The sequence below is a fragment of the Leucopleurus acutus genome, assembly GCF_964270905.1.
Source record: "Leucopleurus acutus genome assembly, chromosome: 1".
In the NCBI taxonomy this organism is placed as follows: domain Eukaryota; kingdom Metazoa; phylum Chordata; class Mammalia; order Artiodactyla; family Delphinidae; genus Leucopleurus; species Leucopleurus acutus.
Genome location: NC_139142.1, coordinates 198280158 through 198295332, shown reverse-complemented (window position 1 = coordinate 198295332; position 15175 = coordinate 198280158). Strand labels below are relative to the sequence as shown.

The following is a 15175-nucleotide window of genomic DNA, read 5'->3' as shown; positions in this document are numbered from 1 at the left end:
GGACTAATATGTGTTTAAAAATAAAACTTTAAGAAAAGCTTCCTGAAATATTTATGAGAGGAGAGATGAACCTGCTGCAGGTATTCAGTAGACTGACTAAGAGGGGCTTGTTTTACCATTCCAGGCAAAATATGTTGGACAGAAATCTTCTTGGTTAATAGCTATCCGGAGGGGGGTGGAGGTGGGGGTTGGAGGGACATATTTTTCCATGAGAAGACAGGTCAGTTTGAGTCATTTGTTACAGAACATGGTTTGTGAATATTGGACATAACTGTTGTGCACACGTCCCCTTTGTGATTTTTCACCCAAGTGTCAGAACGTGGCCACATCGTGACCACAGCCTCTTGTTGTAGACACTGTGTGTTCCGTTCCAGACCGCGCGCCGCACTCCCCGGCGATAGAGCAAGTATCGCGATAAAACGAGGCCCACGACATTTCTGGTTTCTCAGTGCGTATAAAAGTCACGTTGACATTATAAAGTGTGCAATCGCCTTATGGCTAAAATAGTGTCCCTTCCTTCATTAAATAGTTATACCGCTGGCGCCTATTAACTTGCTGGATGCAGCGTTGCCGCAACCCTTCCATCTGTAAAAAAGGCAGCTTCTGCGAAGTGGGATGCGACGAGCCCTGCCTGTACCGGAAACGGAGGCAGAAGAGCAGCCTCAGGCGGGATCGCACAGAAACCCCGGGCCTCTGGCATCTCTACCTCACGCTTCTGCTTCTGCCTCACTTCCGCCGTCTGTGTTTAGGGCTAACGCCTTCCAGGAGTGTTGCGCGGGTGAGACTCGTAAAGGGAAGGCTTGCGATTCTTGGATGAAAAGGCCTGTTGTGACAAGCTCTTCTCTCTCCACCCACGGCCCCAGCTTTGCTCTGAGTCTGCAAGACCCGTTGGGGGCATCAGAAGCTGAAGCTGGAGCCCAAGAGAGAGTCCTCTCCTCCCCTCAGATTCCCGGGATGCCCACTCAGATTCAGAGCTGATGCACGGAATCCTCCAGTAGATCGTCTTTAACATTCAAGCGGAAACCACAGACATCTTAAGTTTTAACCTTTTGGCACTTGAAAACCATAAATTTCTCTGAGACTCTTAAGAATCTGATTTAACAACAACAACAAAAAACTAGGAGGAACTAGATGAGATATATTAAATCTGCTGAGTATATCAGGGCTAATTTTTTTTAATAAATCTATTTTATTTTATTTTTTAAATTTTTGGCTGCGTTGAGTCTTCGTTGCTGCGCGCGGGCTTTCTCTAGTTGCGGCGAGCAGGGGCTGCTCTTCCCTGCGGTGCGCGGACTTCTCATTGCGGTGGCTTCTCTTGTTGCGGAGCACAGGCTCTAGGCACGCGGGCTCAGTAGTTGCCGCTCACGGGCTCTAGAGCGCAGGCTCAGTAGTTGTGGCACATGGGCTCAGCCGCTCCGCGGCATGTGGGATCTTCCCAGACCAGGGCTTGAACCTGTGTCCCCCGCATTGGCAGGTGGATTCTTAACCACTGCGCCACCATGGAAGTCCCAAAGGTATTTTTTTTTTAATCCTCCATTCCTTTTTGGAATACGTTTTTCCCCAAAACTCAGAAACGTGAAAGTGAAACTAAAGGAAGATTGGGATCCGTAGGCCCTTGTACTCTTGAGCTCTCCTAGATGTTTTTCTCCATTATTTTCTTGACAGTTGTTGGGCTTATTCCCAAGTACCACTTTGTTTCTTTGCACACAAAAGCCTGGCTCCTCCTCTACTGCCAGCCTCCCCTTACTGCTAGTCAGTAGTTTACATATTGCAATCAGGAATGGAGGGAAAGCACAGATCAACTGGATATGCCGTGTTCCAGGGATGGTGGGGTTTGGCATTTGAGAGAGAGCCCAGCCTAGGTGAGGGAATTCGGCTTTGCTGGGGAAAGGGCAAAAGGCAACGACTAGGATTGACTTGTAGGTGCTGCTTCCTGAGGTCCACCTGGCGAGAGCCTCATGGCTAAAGCGCCGCGTGGATGCGTCCACCCGTAGGTAGGTGGATGTTTTCTGGTTTTGATTCCTAAGGTTATTTTTTTTTTAAATCTCTTTGCTGTGGAAGTAGAACTTAACCTCACAGAAAATCCATGGACAGGGACGAGAGGCAAGTCGTACAGCGCTGTCTAGAATCTCAGGCGCCATGCTGTAATCTAACCCGAACGTAGGAGGAACCTTGGAGATGTGAGGTTTCATTTAACATGATTTTGCTTAAGGGTAAATGAGTTCATTTAAGCGAAGTGCTATACAAGTTTCATATGTAAAGCGTGCAGGTTCCATTCAGATGCCCAACTGTGACCAGGTTGAAGCCATTGCTCGTGGTGTTTGATCTAAACAGGTTCTGGTGCCTTCTGATTGAGTGTCCATTCAGGGAGCGAGGTAGGGGGTGGGTGGCAGCATACACTGCCTGTCCAGGGAGACACAGATTACCCAGTCAACGGATTAGTTCCAAAGCCTTCTGCATCCTGATTCAGTGCTATCTGCCATGCACTCTGCAATCTGTAGGCTAGCACCTAAAGAGCTGTCTCGCTTTCCATCGGCCTGACCGTGAGTCACCTGCCATGGTCAGATCATCCAGTCACCTGGGCTGAGAGAAACTGAGAGGGGAAGATGGCCCCGGGAGCAGGGAGTCCAAATTAATAGCCACAAAGAGGAAGAGGAAGAGGACGAGTAATAATACCTCTAGATATGCTCTTACCATCTGTCCGCATCTGAAAAACAAAAGAAAGACAAAGAAGAGGCTTCCCTGTTGAGACTCTAGTATTCCAGTTCTGTGACACTGGCTCTGTATTTGTAACATCATTTATATCTAGAACCACAGGACAGATGTGCACCCCTGCATGGTGTCTTTCGTTCAGACTCAAATGAGCACATACAGAAAACGCCACGGAAGCTTCCCGTGGAAATGCTGTTGTATAGGGTGTGCTACCTGAGTTTGGCTATTATGATCACTAGCTTAATAACTTAAAAGGTCATTAACGCTGAGCCTTTCCTCAAGGAACCACGTGTGGCCAGGAAAACACCTATCTTTCCATAATAAAAATCCGTTCTGATTTTTAATTTGTCCAAAGGAAAGGAAGAAAACCCCAGTGTTTTTATAATATTCATTTTAACTTCATTCTCTCTCGTAGGCTATTCCTGTGTTCAGCTAGTTATTACTAATATCAAACGATGGTTAATATTCAGTAAAACCCACTGTACTGTAGAGGAGTTTAATGGAAACCCCTGGTCACACAGTACTTTGAAAGAGAATCTCCCCAAGAGGCAAACGGACTGGGCTCCCAAACTGGCGCCGTGATGCCTTTACTGCTCACCCTTTCAGCCTCAAAACCCCTGCAGAAACTGGGGAAAACACAGAAACTGATGTAGGACCAGAATTTTGTAACAGAGGAGAACTGCCCCTAAAGAGTAGAAGACTTGCCTTGGCCTTCACATTTTTTTCCAGCGGACAGCTCTAAATGGGAAGCACGTCTGTCATCGCTTGATGAGTACGGAATTGAGGAATGAATCAGGACATGTTCCTTGGCTAAGACACTCTTTCAGTCCACCAGTAAATGTTTATTAGGTGACTCGTGTGTGGCAGGCACTGGAGGAACAAAAGGATTAAGACAGTCCCTGCTTCAGAGGCGCTCATGATCTAGCTGGGAGGATACTTGCGTAGTTGGATATTTCAGTACATCCTAGTAAGTACAGTGATGTATGTTTTCATTCAGTCAGTCAACAAACGTTCATCATGTGCCCACGGCATGCCGGTCGGAGAGGATACTCAAGAAGACAGACAAGGTTCCTGCTCTCTCGGAGTTCATCTTCCATTCAGGGAGGTGGCAAACAACAAGTAATCAAAATAATTTTATGTGACTGTGGGTGGGAAGGAAGTGAATGTGGTTAAAGAGAGAGAATGTGGGCAAAAAAGACCTCTGTTAGGAACTCACGTTCCAAGTAGACCAGAGTGATGCATCAGTCAGGACTCAGCATTCCTTGGATTGCAAGAAACAGGAAGCGTAAGAGGAATGGAGATTTTATTTTATGCTACTAATAATCCAGCAGTACAGTAGACTTCAGGCATGGCATGATCAAGGGCTCAATGTCACTGGACTCCGTTTCCCTCCACCTTTCAGTTCTGCTTCGTCTGCTGGTTTGTGTTCCAGGCAGGCTCTCTTCACAGAGCTCACCATGGCTGGCAGCAGACCTGGGCTCCCAATTCAACTCAAACAGAAAAGAAAGGACTTTTCTTCCCAGCAGTGTGCGCTGAGGTCCTAGGTCTTTCTCTGGTTGGCGCAGGTTGGCTACAGGCTCATGTATGAACCAGTTTCCGCACCCAGAGTAAAGGGAGAGGTTTGAGACTGAGTTGTTCCGACACCAAAGTTGGGACAGCATAGCCATTCACATCCAAGATATTGAAGCTCTCTGTGTCCATTCCCTCACCTGTGAAATGGGGATAGGAAGAGTGCCTATCTCAGGGAGAGCTGGAGAAGAACGTTCAGGCAGAGGGAGTAGCAAGTACAAACCTCAGAAGTGGGCAGGGGCCTGATTTGTTTGTCTATGTGCTGGAGACTGGGAACATGGAGGGTAGTGGCTGAAGAGCGGAGAGAACTGGCCGGCGGCTGGACCGTGCAGGAGCGGGCCAGCCTTTGAAGGGTGGTGGTGGTGTCACGTTTATTTTCTCTGCTTCCACTTAGAGACGTCGTCCTATCGGGACGTCCACAGAACTCCCAGCTGGGTCCTCACCGCCTTTCTCTGGGTAGTGCATAGGTGCCCACTGCTGGCATCTACCCCACTGTTTGAGTCGCTGATCAAAACCACGCTCTTCTGATGGGCAGGGTCTCCAGCTTTGTTCATACCCTTGGCTGGCTTCCAGCCAAGTCCGGCTGGCCTGAGTTGTGCTGGCGTTATTTGGGGCGACTTCCCATGTTTCTGCTTTGGTTCATTTTGTGTTGACGCTATCATTTAACACCTGGAGGGCGATCTTACTGTCTTTAAATTCAGGTTTTCGGGTGGTGCTTCACTCTCGCCCTGACCGTCCTGTCTCTCCAGCCAAGTCCGTATTGGCAGGATACGAAATTTAAAGTAGGTTGTATGAAATGGACAAAAGCGATAATTTGTGATTTCTGCAGTATTAACATCCAGCTGTCCATGTTAACGAATCTGTTAGATAATTACTGTTCAGCTTGTGAGAGCCAGATTCAGGTTAGTGAATTTTAATCATTGTGTTTTCTTAGGAATAATTTTTGGAGGGATTAAATGCACATATAGAAAGATTTTCTCCCTTCCTTGTATCTATAAGTAGGTTTGTATATCTGTGTGTATGCTACAAACACATAGACACATACATGTTTGGATGTGTCTTTTTGAATCTCCACACATACTATATCCCCAAATAATTCTTGTCATAAAAAATATTCCCCAATACTCCATGTCTGAAGTCTATTAAGGAAGTAGCTTGTTTAGAAAACTTACCAATGCCCTTCCTCTTGTTTCCTTTGCTTTTTAGTTTATTCTGTAAATTGCAACATTTAGCACTTTGCAGTTTAATTTAAAAGGATCACCTATTCTCTTAAATGCTTAAGCAGGGAAGCGAGTTGCAGTCATTGATTTTTCTCTGCATGTATTCTGTGAAAGCTGTATTTGCTCCTTCCCCAGGGAGCGTACCCCCTGAACTGCATGCTTGCTGGTGACAGCTCAGACCTCTGATACATAACCGAAGACCTTGCCTAGTATCCTTGCTACTGCTCGGGGAATTTTTATTAAGTAAAAGCATCATTAGAGTAGACAGGATGATGAAGTTTAATGAGCATCTTTTGTGCATGAGATTGTTAGTTTTGCTCTGCCAGAATCCTCCTTTCTCCCCTCCGTGGGGCAGAGAGCGAGTCTAGAACGTATGGGGTATTTTTAAAATCTGCCTTACATTTTTGTATAGCTTAGTATCTGTCCTAAGCCCGCTACAGATTCCTTTTGGCTATCTATACAGATGCTGTTTACCACATGTATGTGGATAATTTCTTCTTACACTGTGTGTTGGGGACAGAGAACGGTGACGGTTATAATGGAGGCGAATGTAAAAGACACATCCTGGTGTTAGTGAATTTCACGGAACCACCTCTTGGAGGTCTGATCTCAGAAAATCACTGCCTTTTGAATTAATGAGACTGCTCATGGGAATATGGTAACTGTTCTTTTTTTTTTTTTTCTTTAAGACTCAGCAATTTATGTGCTAAGGTTCTGTCACCAGCCCCTCAGAAGCTGCTAGATGGGATAAATAAAGATACTGCAAATGCTTATTAATAATCTAGGCTTCACACTTTGTCCGCAGATTCATTTGAGGAGATTTTAAATTTAGCATCCTACCATAAGATTACAGATTAGACACAAAATGATTTCTCTCCGTTATTGTCACCGGCCATATACTTAGATTTTTCAAATTGGTTCTTTTCTTGGTCTGTATAAGGACTTTCCATGGAAACACCCAAAACAACAGGAGGGAGGCATATGACATGAGCAAATGACTTAAGAACAGCATATTGCACCTCTCATATACCTGGCATTCTGAAACATAATATTTACATAGCACACAATGTGTTTCCAGCAGCTGCCTTGAGTATGTAGAATACAAAAGAAGTGAAGTCCGCAAGTCCCCGCCCTCAGGAAAATGGTAGGCTGTTGAAGAGGACAGAACTGAGAAATCCAGAAAGATGGGAGACAAGATAACTCGGCGCCTAAAGAGTTTGAACTTTGGAGCTGTTGCCTGGGTTTGATCCAGACCTTTTGCTAAGCCTCAGTTCCTTCATTTGCAAAGATAATAAGATAATAAGGTAAATCCAACTACCTTGGCTTGTTGTGACGGTGAACGCTGATTGCATGGTTACCATATCCGCCAGGTGCCCTGAGCCAGGTGCTCTACTGGTACTTGGAAATAACAGCCGAGAGCAGAAATCACTTTGTATCTTATGAAGGACCTAATGATGAAATCCCAATAAACCCTCTAGTATTTGGCGAAGGGCGGAAATTGGACCGGGGCGGGGCGGCAGGGCAGAGAAAGCTGTGAAAGGCCGAAAGATGTGGCTGCGATCTGAGCTACAGAGAGGGTGGAGGCTAGGCGTTTCAGGCAGTAGCAACACAGACCAGCAAAACACCGAGACCAGAGGGATCCTGGCTGACGGGAAAGACTAATCCCAGGCCTTAGATTGATTTAGTGTTAAAAAATTTCGCAGATCGCCTGCAAGGTAGACGGTATACAGATATGACCGTTTTCCAGTGAAGGTAACAGAGGTTCTGGAAAGCTATGGGACTCTAAGTTTACTTAGCTAATAGGTGGCAAAACTCACACTCTGCCCACGTTTCCTACAGTCCACGCGGCCTTCCTCCAGACCTGCCTTTCTGCGCTCGGACGGTGAGCGAACAGGGGGAGATGAAGGTGGGTTAGTTAGGCGTTACATGGCATGTTCTGTGGCTGCTGTCTGATCCAGTGGGTAGCGGACGCTGTTTTCCATGCGTAAACCAAGGAGAGAGAATTCCGTCAGTCACGTGTAGGACGACGCATTGGAGGAAGGAAGGAATCGGTATCAAGGAGACCAAGAAGAGGGAATTCCCTGGCATTCCAGTGGTTGGCACTTGGCACTGTCACTGCCGGGCCCGGTGTTCGATCCCTGGTTGGGGAAGTGAGATCCCACAATCCCCCAAGCCACACGGTGCGGCCGGAAAAAAAAAAAAAAAGACCAAGAAGGGACCTGTTATAATCTAATGGCCATGTGGTATAGGCCTATTTTAGGGTAGAAGAAAAAGAATGAATAAAATCATAAGATGATGGAAAACAGAGCAAGTAACGTAAAGCAGCTTGTTAATCCACTGAGTCACAAACCTTTTGAGAAGCTGATGAAAGCTGTGTTCGCCTTCTGCTGAACAATGCACGTACAGCTTTGCTTGGAGCTCAGATCCTACCCTGGCCCCAGGCTGAGACTGAAGAAAGAGGCAGGTGCCAAAAAGACTTCATCTTGTTGATCCTGGAGGTCTGGAGACTTCAGAGGGACAGACCTGAGGAACTGGGCTAGGGAACTATTGTATGCGTTTGGTTGGCTATAAGAGCGAAACGTCCTAGTGGGAATTAGGCATAGCAGGGCTTGAAGATGGTGGTGACTTGGAGGGCTCCTATTCAGAGATGATCACAGAAGCTACAAAATCAGATGCTCTTTCTAGGGAAGAGGATAGAGAGAGCTAAAAGCAAAACCCACAAGGGCTGCAGAATTGTTTGGAGAAAGAAGAAGTACCAAGATAGTGCATTGGAGCCAAGGGAGGAGGTTTTTCAAGAAGGAAAGCCATGGTCCCCAGTGGTCTTCATTACTGCAGCCATGAAGCGGTGTGAAGGTCTGCAAGAGACCCTTGGATCCAAGAGAAACAGTAAGACTCAAATGGATTTTTTTTTCCCAAAATGCAGATGGCCGTATTAAATAAGATGCACCTATCAGCAGTAGAAAAGCGTCCATATCATACTACTCCATATAGTATTTGTTGAGAAATCCACTCTGATTCTGGTGGGCTGGAATTGTTTGCTGTACCATCTTAGGTGTCATCAGGCAGGGTGTTGAGTTGCGTGGAGTTTCAGGGGGCCAGTGCGCAGGCAGCTTTGATAGGATGCCTCTCAAGTGACCAGTCTGGTGACCTCTGCCGTCCGTGGCATCATTTCATGATGATTTCTCCAGAGCTGGTCTTTGGCTGGGATTCTGCAGACGGCCGCTCAGGGCAGGGCCCGCTCCCACAGGGACGAGAACGAGAGCCCTTGTGAGCCGAGTGATGGTGCCTCTTTCCTCTCCCACAGCACAGAGCATCGGCAGGCATCTCACCTTGGAGGAGTCCCTTCAGCAACAGAAGCCTCTTCATCAGACACCTGAGCGTAGTTGATCCTGTCCTGTCACTTTCGATGGTTCTCTGTTCATTTTTCTGCCCTCCTCGAACATCTCCCAGTTATCGTCTATAGACCTCAGATTTCAGGGGACAGATTTTCCAAGACCCTGTGCCACAGCTTCCCTACATATACTGAGTGGATCACTTGACCCACCAGCGGCTGTGGCCTATCGGTGACCGTGAGCCGGGTTCCTCTGTCAGTGCCCTCAAGCCGGCACGGTCAGATTTCAGTGCCCACCAGAAACCTCCCCGAGAAAGGATCTCCCCACAGGCTCATGGGGGCAAAGTCGATCCCAGCTGTGCTCTGTGCACGCGCAGAGCCAGGGTCTGAGAAGCAGGCGGAACTGGCCAGCATCGCCTGAGCCGCGGGCCTTCGTGAGCGGCTAAAGGAGCAGCTGCTGCCCTGGAACACTTGCTCTGAAACCCCTGCTCTGAGCCTGCGCACACGGGACCTTGTCCATGTCTGATTACTCTCCCTCCACAAGCCCTGCAAGGTAGCAGTGTCCATCATTTTGCAGATGAGGACATCAGACTGTGACAGAAGTTAGTCACCTTCTCAATGTCACGTGTCCTTTGGGGCAGACAGGGTGCAGGAATGCAGAGGCGAGTGAAGCCGCAGGTCTGTTCTCCAGAATCCCCTGTGCAGGATGCCAGGGCTCCTGTAGGGCGGGATGGGTACTGTCTGAGCAGAGCACTGAGGGGATGTGCTCATCCAGAAAGCACCTTGTGCCGCGGTCTGAAGGGTAGTTGGGACTCTTCCAAGGTCGAAGAGGTGGAAGGTACGTCGTGAGAGGAGAGTATGGGTGATCACAGGGACGGAAATCCATCCTAACGGCTGTGGGCTGTATTGATCTATCCAACCAAATGCATACAATAGTTCCTAAAGGCTGTGGGCTGTGTTGATCTATCCTGTTTTCCACTTTCTCTATCTTATGATGCTTTGGCATCTTGGGGGTCTTGCTGTCTGGGGAGACTCCCAAGCTCGCTCATTCCTAGAGGAGCAAACAACTCATCTGTTAGCGCATCTTTTCGTATCCAAGCCAACCAACCCCAAACCCCTATCCTGACTACCTCTTTTCTCTGACTCACGTGCACCAAGCCAGTATTCCCCATGACCCAGACCCAGGTACTGGATAACTAGAGATCACCCCTTTAGCCCTGGGCTCTGAAATTTTAATCACATCATTCACTTCTAAACTCACTCGTACCCTGCCTCACCCCTTCCTTTTTGTGAAACCACTATAAAGGCTCTGGGCTTTGCTCTCTCCTGAGCGCCTCTGCCTCCTAACCAGCCCTCGTGCTTCCCCGTGTGGCCCTGCACACAGCTGCATGTAACAAAACGCTTTCAAAGGCACAGACCTCTCCGTCTCCTCCCTGTCACCTCTATGAATTAAATCCTGGGGACATCTCAAGCATGGGCCATGACTCTTAGCTTCGGAGTATGGAGAGAGCCAGTCCCTTCCTGTCTCATTGTGGCAGAGAGGGGCAGTTGGCCTGCCCATTTCCTCTCCCTCAAGTGGAAACAGCACCCGTTTTTCCTTGGGGACGCTCCTTTGCGCCCTCTCTGCAACTTAGTTTTTAACTTTTCCTTCTTCTCAGTGAATTATTACCCCAGAATTTTTTTTTTTCCCTGCTGAAATTAAGCAAAATCCTCACAGACAGCCCCAGAGAGGCTCACTTACTGTATTGGTTCCCTATTGCTACTGTTAACAAATGACTGTGATCATTTTTTGGGTTTTTTTTTAACATTTTATATCGGAGTATAGCCAATTGACAATGTTGTGATAACAAATTACCATGATATTAGAGGCCCAAACCATAACCAGTGTACTATGTTACAGTTCCGGGTGTCGAAGCCTGCAATTTAGGCGTCAGCAGGGTTTTGCCCTTCCAGAGGTTCCAGGGGAGAACGCGTTTCCTTGCCTTCCTAGGGTCTAGAGTCTGCCTGCATTCCTTTCTCCACGTCAAAGCCGGCAGCTGAGCCTGTTCAGATCTCTGACTCTGGCCCTCCAGCCCCCCTCTTAAAAGGACCCTTGGGATTACTTTGGGCCCACCCAGATAATCCAGGATAATCTCTCCATCGCAAGATCCTTAACTTAACCAGCTCTGCAAAGTCCCTTTTGCAATATAAGGTAACATAGTCACAGGTTTCAGGGATTTAGGATGTGGACATTTTGGGGGGCCATTATTCTGCCTGCTACACTTACTTAATTGCCTGGAGGCCCCATGGCTAATAGCTGGTGGAACCCAAGACTGGGGACCCTGAGATGCTTGTCCTTACTGCTCTTCCAGAGCCACGTCTCCAGGGAGGAATGGCCGCTCTCATGTATCCAGTCTACAGATGAGAGTCAAGTGCCGGCTCTCACCCGGCCACACAGCTGGAGGAGGGAAAGCGTCCCGCAGCGCAGGGCAGAGTCATCCCGGCTTTGCTGGTGACGCACAGAAGAAGTGGGGCAGTGCATTTAGCTCTGCCTTAGGTGCCTTCTTCAAAGAGGATTCGAACCTTTCTTCCAGAGATGCTTGGGGATTTGGCGTCGATAAAAAAATACCGTATTCTTTTTCAGAGGAAAAAGCCCTAGAGAAGTAAAGTAATCATATAATTATCTTTTTTTAATCACTCTGACTATAACCCCACGTCAGTCTTGTTTTTCCACCAGCCCTCGTGGGCCACGTCCAATAGTCCTGTCCAGGTGCCAGGCTCATTTCACCGCCATGGCCACCCTGTGAGAAAACGCATCATTTTTTAACAGATGAAGAAACTGAGGCACGGTGGGGTGAGGCTTGCTAATCATTTGCCCAGAACGAACAGTTCGTAAAGTGGCAAAACGAGGATTTTAAGCGTCAAGTTCAGGACTGCTATCTCCCGTCCGGCCCTTTGTAGCGAGTGGCTTGCTGTGTAGCCCCAGGAAGGCCGGGCACGCAGTGGGGTTTGAGTCCGAAAAGGCAGGCGTTGAAACGTTGGAACATTCCAGTTCCTTCCTGAAAAGAGGAGCCTTGCTGAGTCCCGAGCAGCTTTTGCACCGCCTTCTGAAATGACTCTGCTGGATTACCGCCGTCAGGGCCCCGCGACACTGCCACCCTCTCTGGGAAGGCTTCCGTGCCTGCGTGTTCAGGATGTGGTCCCCAGCAGGCCTGCATCAGGTCTTTCATCTCTTCTCCCTCCTCTGACCCCTTTATTTCTTTTGATATCACTTTCCCAGCACCTGAGTCTTGCCGGGTTTCCAAATTCGTGAGCGAAGGAGTTGTGTTTCTGCAGATTTTTGTAATCCTTAACATCTGATGCTGTCTGCGAGTAGAACTGTGTGTACTTCTTTCCTTTATGGGGATAAGAGTTTGGAAAATAGAGGAGAGACACGTGAAGCTGTAAGGAAGCGGTACCATGGGAGCAGGTACGGAGACCATAGGTGCCCGTGTGAATGCACAGAACAGGGTAGTCAGACCTTGGCTTCGTGCCAGGCGGGAGGAGCTTGGAGCACATCCCACTGGAGCGCTAAGCCCCTGCTCTGGAGGAAAGCGGCATCCTAGGAGGAGACGGGCAGACGCTGTGAGAGGATAAGCTTGTCTCAGAGAGTGTGTTGATAAAGGTGAGGAACGTAAGGGCCAGCTCTACTTTGGCTCAGGGCTTCCTCTCCCTGTCTGGCGTATCTGGGAGACACGCTGGAGGGGCAGGGGAAGGGGTGCACGGGTTGGAGCCTCCCACGTAATGCAAGGTAATCTTCCTGTCTCAGGATCCTTAGTCTCACCTCTGCAGAGTCCCCTTTGCCCTGTAAGGTGACAATAACAAGTTCCGAGGGTATTAGGACGGGGACATCATTGGGGGTTGGAGTGGCAACAGTGGTGAAGCCGGACTGGCTGAACCTTCCTTTCTGCCTAAACCAATGTTTCTCTCCCTGGATCCAGGAACCCCAGGTGTCCAGGGCACAGAACCAGCCGCTCTTTTTTAAAGTCTAGGGGAGGGGATCCTGTGTTGGTTTGAAGATCCGTTTTCCTGGATGGCAGGTTCTCCTGGGGAGGAAGATGTTTCTGCTCAGGGGTGCCGGGGAGGACTGGGCCTGCGTCTCCATTCAATTAGCCAGAAGTCCTCTAAGGGAACTTCTACAGACTTTGAACGCTGACTTGCAAGTGCTGATATGACCCATCTAGGACATGTGGTACCTCCTTCACCCTCCCCTTTACCCGGAGAACATTCCCAGCACCTGGCTGGACTTAACATTCTTCAGCTCGTAGCTCTGTCCGCTGCCACGTCCTGCATTCTAAACTCCTTGCGAGCAGAAACCCATCTTCGTGACCACTGTTGGTAGATGCTGCTTGTCACTGCTTCTGAGGAGATGCTTGGAAGCCTCTGGAGAAGATAGACTACGTCTGACCTGTCAAAACCCAGTGTCCAGCTTTCCCTAAGCGTCCAGTCAATTGGACAGCTCCGAGCACCAGGTCCCTCCCTCGGCCTGTCAACCACAGCGTCGGTGTCATCAAGAGCATCAGTATATGGCCAGTGCAGGAGAGGGTGTCGATTCCCTGCGTGGATCCTAGAACACGGGACACCTTGTACAGGAAGGTCAGTCTTTGTGTCCGCCCTGTTCAGTTAGCATAAGGCAATTGCACCAAGTGGGGTCAGACATTGCCTTCCCTCTGGAAGCACTGAGACACCACCTGACTCTCTCAGCGGCACAGTTATATCAATAAGGGGAGTTAAGGGTGAGCTGTATTTATCTTAGGGTGGCTTTTAATTTCGTTTAATCAGAGTTACTCATAAATTACCGATTAATTACTACCTGCTGTTGGGTTCCAGCCCCTCAGCCGCGGAGCTAACTCTGCTCTGCGAGGGATGCCATGGCTGTAATCGTAGGCTACTTTGTCAACATTTAATCAGCGGCACTTATTAACATGGCATTGATGGGTGGTCACCACCCCAGCGCCATCCATCACAGGTGAGCCGCTAGCGAGGGCTCCGACACTATCGCTCTCTGTCACCCGGCCCTGGGGTTCTCGGGCCGGAATGCTGTTCACTTTGCACTAAGTGGACACTCCGTCTTTTCAGTTCGGCCCAATTTCTGTCACTGTCGACTTCAGCACTCGTGGCCTGTGGAGCTGCAGTCCGGATCGGCCAGGCTAGGCATCATGGTCCCCCTAGTCCTGGATCTCTCTTCCTTTGCTGATTTCACACCTAGCCCAGGGAGTGTAGGATTCCAAGAGACTTGTCCAGAATTGGACTTCATGGCATGGTGGGGAGAGAGAGAGAGAGAATGTGTGTGTGTGTGTGTGTGTGTGTGTGTAAGACAGTTTATAATTCTTAAATCCAGCATATGACCCAGAGAAAACAGAAATGACCTTGTGGTGTTCTTTGGCTTCCTGAATATTCCTAGAGATGAATCTGTTGATGAAAACGCTGCCCGTAGAAGCATATCTTGTGTTCACAAGGTAGATCTCACGGTGTCCCCTCCTCTCTCTTTTCAGCCTCTACGGCAGACACATGCAGGCAAACCCAGAACCGCCGAAGAAAAATAATGACAAATCGAAAAAGATCAGCCGGAAACCCCTGACAGCCAAGAACAAATAAGGGGTTGGCATGGGCTGGACTCCTGATGGCTTCTCTCCTTGTTGCTTCGGTTCTCTCTTTTTCTCTCTCACAAATGAATACTGTATGTGTTTGTTTTGTTTTTCCTCTTTCTAGCGCTTGCCACCTTACCTTTTAAATTCTTTTGGTGGGTGGTAGATTTTTCATAAGTTCTTCAAACCAGTTCCACTTGTTTCCTTGAAATTGCCAAAGGCAGGCTTAGTTCAGCTGCAAATTCCATATGAGACACAGCTTTCAGCTCCTTGAATAGATGTTCACAGAGTTGCTTATTATGAAAAGAATAATTAAAATCATGTAATCATTTAAATGCCACCGTTAACACTGTTTATTCACATAACTCATTATTTTTGCTTTATTAACAGTTTTCCTTCACCGCCGAGATTTTATGTCAACTTCCAAATGATATTAATAAAATCTTGACTTCGTGTCACATGTTGCTTGTTGAATAAAAAAATATCTGATCTTGGGTATACCCATTTTTGTTTACTTTTTTCCCCCAAATGATCTTATCTACTTTTATTGGTTGTCGATGATAAACTCTGAAACTTTCCATGAAAGAAATGCAGCATTAAATCAGAGTTAGTTTCTTCTCACATCGATTTGTCAGTTTTTTTTTTTTTTCCTTTGAGGACTGTTTCTAAATTAGGAAGGAGCAGAAAAACAAATCTCTAGGAGCTTTTGCCAAAAGATTTTGGAAAGCAGCATTGCT

At 48.0% G+C, this 15175-nt stretch overlaps 1 protein-coding gene across 3 annotated transcripts in view; it reads left to right on the top strand.

Moving 5' to 3' along the window:
- Positions 1–14896, top strand: part of RSU1 (Ras suppressor protein 1) — a gene marked incomplete at its 3' end in the record, with an annotated part of 194645 nt that extends 179749 nt beyond the window's left edge. For all 3 annotated transcript variants that reach the window (XM_082845149.1, XM_082845147.1, XM_082845148.1), the window contains one exon: positions 14346–14896. In XM_082845149.1, the coding sequence (XP_082701275.1) occupies positions 14346–14448 (103 nt within the window). The remainder of the gene's footprint in view (positions 1–14345) is intronic.
- Positions 14897–15175: the final 279 nt, after the last annotated feature.